At 36.9% G+C, this 10,575-nt stretch overlaps 1 protein-coding gene across 2 annotated transcripts in view; it reads left to right on the forward strand.

The window, feature by feature from the left end:
* Positions 1 to 10,331, forward strand: part of LOC145217463 (galactosylceramide sulfotransferase-like) — a 20,412-nt gene extending 10,081 nt beyond the window's left edge. For both annotated transcript variants that reach the window (XM_080084733.1, XM_080084734.1), the window contains exons 3-7: positions 7,868 to 8,019; positions 8,151 to 8,345; positions 8,578 to 8,725; positions 9,120 to 9,242; positions 9,464 to 10,331. In XM_080084733.1, coding sequence (XP_079940859.1) covers positions 7,868 to 8,019; positions 8,151 to 8,345; positions 8,578 to 8,725; positions 9,120 to 9,242; positions 9,464 to 9,715 — 870 coding nt within the window. In that variant the 3' untranslated portion in view covers positions 9,716 to 10,331. The remainder of the gene's footprint in view (positions 1 to 7,867; positions 8,020 to 8,150; positions 8,346 to 8,577; positions 8,726 to 9,119; positions 9,243 to 9,463) is intronic.
* The last annotated feature ends 244 nt before the right edge of the window (positions 10,332 to 10,575 follow it).

A 10,575-nucleotide genomic window follows, 5' to 3' on the forward strand; every position in this document is an offset into this window, starting at 1 on the left:
CCCTGTTTCCACACAATTGTGCAATCGTAAGAAAATGTGATGCAACAATTGGAAGAGCCGGTTCAACTATAAATCGAACTTTTCATGTTCTGTGCGACGTTTTATGAAGCGAAATTTATAAATTTAACCTGTAAAAAGTGTAATTTATTGCGCTTCTTTATAATCCTTTATCATAAATGTCCAATTTTGAGCCTGAATTACGTTTTTCTTTCATTGGAATTTGTAAATTCAGCTGTAGTCTTGGTTAGGCTTCGAACAAAGTTGTTTTAGCATATATCTGATAAAGTTTCAGCGGTTTCCAGCAAATCCTGTGTTTGCCCGCAATAAAAACTTGGTCGGTTTTCGGTTATAGTAAAAATTCGAGCTTGCGCGTTGTTATATTTAGATTGGCTAATCGAATATATTGTGTTTCTTTACATTGCATTGATACCCTGGTTGTGTTGTGTGTGGAGCGGGGAGAAATGGTGCAATCAAATACCAGGGGCACGTTGAGACCTGCTCCAATCGTATGCATAAAACCGCATGAATTCGGTTGTTGAAAAGTGTATTTGAAACAAACGCTATGCATTCCGCCAAAGCTGTATTTGCCGAATTGAACCTAAACAGTAAACGACGTTATCTCTTTGTTACATAACTAACAGAGGCGAATTTTACCGGACGTGTTGTGTCACTTTAGGGTTGCTAATATTGGTTCCATGTCGCGAGTTAGGGTCATGTAGCCATCCCTGAGAGTGAAAAACGTAACACTGCAAAATTAGTTTTCCGGAAAAATCAAAACTTTTTGAGTCATCTAATTGAAGTGGTTAAATTCTGTTTGGGCCATATTTTTGTGGTGAATGACACGTAAATTTGATAGGTCAGGTCTCAACATGCCCCTGGTATTTGATTGCATCATTTCTCCCCGCTCCACACACAACACAACCAGGGTATCAATGCAATGTAAAGAAACACAATATTATTCGATTAGCCAATCTAAATATAACAACGCGCAAGCTCGAATTTTTACTATAACCGAAAACCGACCAAGTTCTTATTGCGGGCAAACACAGGATTGCTGGAAACCGGCTGAAACTTTATCAGATATATGCTAAAACAACTTTGTTCGAAGCTTAACCAAGATTACAGCTGAATTTACAAATTCCAATGAAAGAAAAACGCAATTCAGGCTCAAAATTGGACATTTATGAAAAAGGATTATAAAGAAGCGCAATAAATTACACTTTTTACAGGTTAAATTTGTAAAATTTCGCTTCATAAAACGTCGCACAGAACATGAAAAGTTCGATTTATAGTTGAACCGGCTCTTCCAATTGTTGCATCACATTTTCTTACGATTGCACCATTGTGTGGAAACAGGGCTCTCAAGAGAAGAAACAAATATGCTGGTACAAGTCAATTTCTGCCCCCCTTCACTAAAGTCATGTCTATAAAAGTTTATTCAGTTGGGGAATAGTTTATGCTCCGAGGATGTAATGAACAAGCATTTAATACGTTTATGCGTCCACGAAAACAAACAAAAGCAGGTTGGCCATTGGAAATAAGTGCGTAGAGATTCTTTGAAAAATGCTTTTAATTTGACAAATACAAAGACAGAACACCAACCTCTTCAAATGTAAACGTCTTCACATACACACACACACACATAGCTGTCGCTTTATAAACTTTAGCAAAATGATCCAAAGAGGTATCTCGCTTATAGTTACAAAGCTGTGACCAAATCAAATACGTGTAACAAATACCGTTTTAACGTCATAGAACGTGCAGAAACACTTGTAGTAACACAAGTGTGCACTTAACAGGCAATCGCTTGCCACATAGCCGCAATCAGATACATACCGAAAGCACATTCGTGATGGCTATGCCCAAGACAACAATACACCTTATCAAGATGACCGCCAAACAACAGACATAGTAAAAGACAAAACCCTGACCATAATGCACAGCATATACCAACCAAAGTGTTCAGATTTTAACAATACGCCAGTTCTTTCATGTTACACCACAATATTTACGCGACTTCCTTACTTACCAAACAACGGACATAGCTGTGACATACAAAAACTAGGACCGGCTTGAATTTTTTTTTTCGGACATGTCCGGGTAATTTCGCTATAACTTACGCATGCGCCGACGTAACAATAAAAAAACGTGTAGAATACGCAACGAAGCATAGAGTTGCACTAACATAGGGTTACCAGACATCCGAAGTTTCCCGGACATGTCCGAAAATACCGCGTAAAATCTGAGTCCGGAAATAATTTGCAAAAACATTCTTAAACAGGGAATCGAACCGATTGTCATATCGGTTCAGGTTCGGTTCTGGTTCACTTTGTTTTTACGGTTTCGGGTTCGGTTCAGGTTTTAATAAATCTATGTTTGTGGATTCGGGTTTTGTTCTGGTTTTATAAACTGGTTCAAATCCCCTTTCGTTTAATTTTCATTCTATCCATCATCTTCATGGCCTAACTCCCAATGAATTTTGACTGTACACTGTTCGCGGGTTCGGGTACGGTTCAGGCTATTGGCTGAGTAACAATGTAGTAAAATAATACATTTACATGCTTCGGTTAGGAAGAAATTGTGATGGTTTTAAAAGTTTTCAAATTTTCTTAAATTACCGAGGTGTAATTCACATTTTGCGGACGAATTTTTTTCAAATTCTTTTAGTTTTTCCCCTGAACTAAGGGTGGAATTTACGTGGCACTAAGTAGCAACATTTTTGTTGGCAATACATTTGGGTAATAACTACTTCCTAACTTGTTGTGAATAATTTAGAAACACACTAACACAAAGGTGGATCCAAATTTTCATGCACGCCGGCAATTTCATGTGTAGGCTTTACTGTTAAATACACAATTTTGTGACCAAAAAAGATTTTTTGAAAAAGCGATGGTATAGAAGCCTAACACACACAGATGTCAAAATTATCTTTATCGACGTGATTCTGAAAAGTCACGCTTTGGACGTCTGTAGAGGCGTTTTTTGTTTGTTTGCTAGTTTCGAAAAATATCGATCTTTCATTAAACAGTACATGTTGGTGAAAAAGTTAATTTGTGTGAATAAAAGTAAAACGATGTGTTGTTTGCATGTGCAATGCAATACTTTAAAAATAAAGTGTAGGTGTTCTTTCAGATCACTTTCTTCTGTATCAACCAGTTTGGCTTTAGCGCGTTCGTATTAGTTCATGCTAAAATTAAGAGTTTTTTCATAGGATAAGAGAACATTTGTTACCTTTTGTCTTCAGTGTGTCAAAATTATTTTACAGCTCAAATTTGTAGGTGGTAACCCTTAACTTTTTTACTATGTTTGCATTTCTGTAATCACAATAATAGATCACGTTTTAACTTTGTCAAGTTTATGATCGCAGCTCAGGGTTTTATTTGCAACTCGTTTGCAAACGACATAAGCAACCCAAAGTTGTTTATAATTGTACAGCACCCGACTGCAATAAAAATTAAGAGTTTTTTGTCGCATTAAAACGGATAAGAGAACATTTGTTACCTTTTGTATTTGGTGCAATCAAAACTATTTTACAGCTTCAAGCTTGTAGGTGGTAAACTTTTTTACTATGTTTGCATTTGTGTAAACAAATTGCAGCACATAGCGCGACCGCAACAAACGGTTACATCAATTGATTGGTGGACTTAAATCCGTTCCCGGTTGTTATGTGGAAGAAGCACGATTGCAAACACGTCTCTACAGGCAAATACACTTAAACGCATCACAAGTAGGCTAAGTTCGATATGTATAATTTCTGCTATTCGAACAACGGATATTTTGAATCTAGCTGTAAGGTTACCCAGATATAATAAGTCTATTAGAACTGCATAAAAGTGTAGAATAAATTTAGTTTCAGTGTTTATACTTGTCCAGCACTTAACAAGTTTACGCATTTATAGTATTTATTGCTGCTGTAATGTATTCAAACGGCACGATACATCAATCATTTCACATTTTGCCCTTTTATGGTCATTTTCCGAGCGAAAAAAGGTCACAAACAGGGCTTTTGCCCTATTAAAAATTGTCCTGGGCCTATATTTCAATTTTCTCATCTTACAATACGTGCAATAGCTATTTGAACTGCGTTTCATTTATAACATACTTTTATCGATTTACCAGCGGTAATCGGTAAAACTAAGTGAATACATTTGGATAGACAGGAAATCGTTCGTTACATCTCTCTCACTGCACATTAATTGTATGGTTTTCTAAAATTGATAAAATACTTCCTACTTTGTCATCCGGTTAACCGACCAAAATATCTGGATATCGGATAGCAAAAAATCTACTCGGTTAACCGTTATCCGGATAACTCAACCCTAATCAAAGGCAGTTTCGCAATCAGTTTGACAGCGTTTCTGCAAAAGATTTTTTCTAATCAGTATTTTTCATTAAAATGCAATTGTAAAATTTTTGTCACACGCGAAAACAAAAAACGGGTTTGGCTATGGGAACTAGCGGATTGACCTTTTATCGGTTTCAGCATCACTGATAGGTTTACACACAATAATAGATCACGTTTTAACTTTGTCAAGTTTATGATCGCAGCTCAGGGTTTTATTTGCAACTCGTTTGCAAACGGCATAAGCAACCCAACGTTGTTTATAATCGTACAGCACCCGACTGCAATCCTGTTAATCAGTTGCTGGGTTGTTTTTGTCCCCACCACATCTGTACAGATCTTGACCTACCGTTGACATAAAAACAAACAAGCAATATGACAGATTTGTGGCCAAGCCCTTTGAGAGGCCTGAAAACAAGGCGCTTTGAAGGTTAAGATTCAAGCCGTGCTGTGTTTTTTTTTATCAAAGGTATAAGGATTTAGACCGAGAGTTGGAGCTGGGGTAAGGGTTAAATCCCGGGGTAATCACACTTTACCGACTTTGTTTTTGCAACCGACGTGGCTTACAATGGTTTATGGTTATGCAATCATGCTGCAAAGCAAACTGAAATTTTCGGCTGACAATAGAAAACCGGAAAAAAATAATTTTGGGGTAAAGGAAAGATCGATGATTTGCGACGGCAATACTACAGTGCCGGCAAAAAAAATCTTTGCATTCGGTCGGCAAAAAAAAACTTTGCATGTCAATTTTGCATAAGTTCTTAGCTTACTCTTTCCGCCAAAAGCATTGTATTACAGAAACGCTTCTAGTTATGTCATAAGCTACTCTCTGGCTACACTTCGCCACAAAGCCATTGCTCTGCGTGCCTAATGTTGCTTTACAGCTCCGTGATTCGTAAGGTCGGTGAAATCACACAATATTTTTTATTTTCCTAAAGTTTCGAGGTCTTGCAAAATTTTATTCAAACACGAAAATGGGTCGAAAGAAGATTCAAATGGAAAAAAAAACCTTATGCCTTGACTTTGTTAGAGAATGGAGGTTCTGTGACTGCTGTAGCCAGAGATATTTGGGGTCTCAAAAGAGGCAATTTATTAATTAAAAGGTCAGCGGCGTAATTGCCACACGGGATGGTTCAGAAGAGAAAGTCAGGTTCTGGCGCACCTAAGAAGACTTCGCCAAGTACGGATAAGCTTTTGAAGTGTGAAGTAACCTCATACCCATCTATAACCGCCGTTGATTTACAAAAACAAGCACCCTGAGCTTCTCCACAACGTTTTAAACAGGACAATCGTCATCGATTTTTGAAGGATCTTAAGCTACCCTGTCGCCAGGCAGCAAAGAAGCCCATGCTTAGTGCAGCAATCAAAGAATCTCCCTTCTTTAACAAAGTCAAGGCACAAGATTTTTCTTCCATTTGCATCTTTTTTCGACCCATTTTAGTGCTTGAAAATTTTTTTGCAAGACCTCGAAATTTCGGGAAAATAAAAAATATTGTGTGATTTCACCGACCTTACTAATCACGAAGCTGTAAAGCAACATTAGGCACGCAGAGCAATGGCTTTGCGGCGAAGTGTAGCCAAACAGTAGCTTATGACATAACTAGAAGCGTTTTTGCAACACAATGCTTTTGGCGGAAACAGTAAGCTAAGAACTTATGCAGAATTTACATGTAAAGTTTTTTTTTGCCGACCGAATGTAAAGATTTTTTTTGGCGGCACTGTATTTAGATGTTTTGAAAACACAAAACGATTTTACTGCCTGCAACAATGGTTTTATGCTTAGAAACGGAAAAATGTTTACTTATAACCAATATAAAAAGGCCTAACCTATTTGTATTGCAAACGAAAAATTAAATCGGATGGTATTTCAACTGATCCTTTAGATATTTGAAGGTACACTTGTAAAGTTTGATGTCAGGGTAATTGTTTTTTGTTTGTGTTTTCTTTAATGTATGTTTATTTTGTCTTTGCGTTGCATGGGTTATTCCAATGTACATATGTATTCTCTATGCTCGTATATATAAGTGTGTGATTTTCATAAAATACACGTGGAAAAACATTTTTTGACTTAGATTGTTTCTTATGACTATGGCGCGTGACATATCGCTTGACGATTTTGTAGACTGTTTTTCAAGTAATTACCGTGCAAACGATTGCTTCGTGCAACGCCTATTTCAAAAGCTGATGTAATTGCGCGTTGTTGTTGTGAAATACTTTTGAAAATAAATAAAACGCGTTTAATGCCGCGCACGAGACGCTCCGCTCATGCGACACGCAATCGAGCACGGCGCGCGCTCGCTCATCCAGTGAAACTCGACAGCTGGCAGACGACAATAGAAACGCAGATTAAAAAGTCTATGACGCACGCCATCTATTGGCGGTTTACTGTCTTGGTTGTTTAAAGCCATGACCCACTTTCTTGCAACAAACAAACAAATAAATAAATTAATAAATATATTTGACTACGTCAAAACCTAAACAAATGTTCTGTGAAAACAGGAATTAACACAAAAGCAATTCCTACATAGAACAAATAACTAAAAGTCTTAAACCAAGATCAACAACACCTGAACACAGGTACCTTCAAGGTTAAACAAGGTCACACACAGGTAGCTGCGCGGTACCTTTCAGGCTTTGGACTTGCGCAAGTCTTTCACAAAACGATACTTCCTTTGGAATTCCACGTAAAAACACCTGCAGAGGTTAGGGTTAGCAACGTCACCTGAAGGTCACGACTTCCTGCCCCCAAAGGTAAGAAAAGTCGGAAACACTTGAAAGGGCACAAGGTAAGACTTCCTTCGGAAGTCTTAAGACATCTTCCAGAAAGGCGAAGTCCTGATGTACAAGACGTCTTCAAGATGAGGAAGTCGGAAACCAAGACGTAACCAAGACTTCCTGCGGAAGTCTTAAGACGTTTTCAAGGTCAAGTTCAAGGAAACCGGATGTCTTGCACGGAACTGTAGATCGTACGGGACATCTTACTACTACTATTGCTGTTTTTTGATTTTTCGGGGTTACCTCGATGTTATGGCCCTCATTTAAACAATTTATATTCAAAGACGTTATTATCTACCGAAAATGATATACTGAGTGCTACAAACATGCTGGAAACAACGCACAAAGTTTTAATTGATAAAGTCACACCAGTGCAGCTGGTGACGCGATATAGGCCTCTCAACAAACTAAAGCGCTTCCCAACAGACTGAGTTAAGAAAACTAACTAAAGGCTAGAGGGTAATGTTTAAAATTCCAGTTTTAATTACTGTCAGCTATAATAGTAATTTCAAAGGCATGTTGCTTGGTATGTACAACAATTAGCATTAATACACAAACAAAGGAATCTTGATAAAGCACTTCTATTTCCTTTGTTTTTAACCGTTTGTACACACTTTTTTCGGTGTGGTCCACAAAGTTTGTCGAAATAAACCAAGAACAATGAGTAAAAAGTTAGAAAGTTTTTTTTGGAACGTTTACTTTCAATATCTGATAATAAAATCAATACGAGAATATGACGACATTTTGCAGTTTACAACCCACGTTTATCCTCAAGATCTTGTTGGAGGATATCCTGGTCGGTTTAAATGCAAGTTTCGTTTTCCAAAAAACGCTTCCATTAATGTTCACCATTTAAGGTTTGATGGAGAAGAAATGAAGAAATGTTTTCATCCCGAGACAAGGTGTTGTGTTTTAAAATAGATTTGAAAAGGAATATACGCGTGATTCGAATATTTTGTTAGATGGAAAACCTTTACTCATCCAAGCCCATTTCGCCCTTGTAACGAATTTTAGTTTTGCTTGATTGTTGCAGATATTTTACAATCATTCGCCAACCATGGAACCATTTTCTTTCGGCGTACAACTTTTTTCCCGATTGGGAAAAGCGAACTCTCAACTGCGGTGGAATGCCGACTGTATACATTCAACAGGGTGAAAAGATGGATCCTATAAAATTTTTGTCAAAAGCTGCTGTCTTGTTAAATTCGTCAGTTCCTTTTTATTTTAGGTATTTTTTCACTTTGTCTCAACCCGTTAACGACCCGGTTGTTGAAAAAAAGAAAATGGATATAATTTTCTAATTACTTGGGTATTAAAGTATAAACGAGTGGTTATCAACTTAAACGTAGTGAAAAAGTAAAACGTTAAAAATAGGCTATTTCCTACCTTGTTTCTAAATTATATCACTCTGAGAGTATAAGATAAAATATTTGAAAACTATGTAAAGATGTTTTACGCAGATTTCGAAATTATCAATCCCATGATTTGGGAATAGATCCGATGTTAAAGGACGTCAATGAGATTGAAAGCCAAATACAGGAATTGGATAAAAACATGGATCTAGTAATGTTACTGGAATATTTTGACGAGTCTTTAATACTGTTAAAGGTTCGCTATGTCACAATCCTCCGTCTGATACTCCTAACAAACTGGAGTGCCGTTATCTGCTTATTCTTATTATCAGCTGTGCTGATGTGGGTTTGTTGGTCGAAATCGTATGTTCAGTCCGCAGTTAATTATTTTTTTCGAAGAATATTGTTCGATTTCAAGACTTGGACAAAAGTGCATCGACCAGAAGTCATAATTTTAATAAAAAAATATCATTGTCGTAAAGCGTAGGTGCCTAATTTTTCCACACAAATTTAGCCCTTTTCCAAAAGTTGACTTTCATGAGTAATGACTTGAACAGCTCGAAGCATTTATAAATGAAAAAATATAATTTGAAAGGCTCTCTAAAAGCAACATCAAACGCAAAAAAACACAACACTTGCTTTTTTATTAGGATTTGCTTTGTTTTGATTGGGATGTTTTGAATCAAGTTCGTCACAGTAACAAACGTTACTACAAAGAAAAGACGTTACAAAATGAAGAGGATAAGAAAAACTTTGAGCAGCTTTACAACATTGTACGTATATATATAAGTGTGTTGACATATTTCTTTTATTCTGACTTACACTTCATTTTGTTTTGATTTTCGTTAAAAATCGTTGAAATCGAAGTAAATTTAAAATGTTTTTTTTTATAATGTCTTCTTCGGAACAAACTAAAAGTGGATTTTGTGAGTTTGTATAAATTAGAAGATGTACAATTGTGGTGTTTGAAGAACAACCGTTTTTATTTTTACAGGACATTGCACTGTACGATTACTTCAACAAAACCTTCTGGAAACGAGTTGAAGACTACGGACGGGACAGAATGGCTCAAAATCTAGAAATACTTCGTAAAAGACAAAATAAACCTATAACTTTCCCATCACTTGGTCGCCGACCAAAACCACAGGTGGATTCCCAACTAAAAGCGGAAATTCAAACTTATATGTTTGAGAACAACGGAAAATGTGTCTACCCGGGTTGGAAAGAGCCGCTGTACATTCCATAGATCAGCAGTTTTTCTAAAATTAATCCTGTTATTGCTGCAGATAGTGTGTTATAAATCGAATAATGTCAATTTAGCCCTGGTCATGCAGAGTTGTTTGAACTGTTTGCTGATTTACTAAAAATTAAAAAAAACAAAAAAACAAAAACAATATTACCCCTATTGCAGGTGTTGCGTAATGCAACATGGTGCCATTTGCTAACCATGGTGTTATAATAACACAGACAATCAATCAGTTCCGTCATGCCTCAAATAGCAGACGAACGGCAGAAGGATGTGATATGGCTCGGTTTGCTCGGGTGGGACAGGAAACGTTTAGGCTTGCGTTGTTAAAAGAAACAAACCATGCATTTCAAAAATGAATAACTGACGCATTCTTTATCGCATCTCTTGTAACTTCGCGTGTATTATCTTTGTATTGTGTAAAGTTAGAAGCGCATGACGCAAGCTGGCAACCGGATATAAAGACCGCGCCCAGTTGCGTCAGTATATATAGGCCTCGCCCAACTTCCTCAAATTTATGTGATGTTTATGTTATGTTATGTTTTTGACTTTGGGAATGTATGTATTTGTATAATTTTACATTGCATTTAATGAAATCAGAAGGTGGTGTGTTAAAGGTTGTAAGTATTTAGGGCCATAGCCCTGCTATATAGTTTACGTCTAATTTAAACTAGAAGTAGTGCACAGAGGTCTATAAGCGTAAAAGTGAATTCACGCTTGATTAAGTATGAAATGAGATTTTAGTTTGTGACGACAGTTTAGACTTGAGACAGATAATCCAGTCTCATTAGGCTAACTGAAGCGTTAACAGCAGGGTTACACAACGCCTGAACTACAGACCAAATTAAACTTTTAATCGG

Source organism: Phallusia mammillata, chromosome 3 (assembly GCF_965637545.1).
Source record: "Phallusia mammillata chromosome 3, kaPhaMamm4.hap1.1, whole genome shotgun sequence".
NCBI classification, from domain to species: Eukaryota; Metazoa; Chordata; class Ascidiacea; order Phlebobranchia; family Ascidiidae; genus Phallusia; species Phallusia mammillata.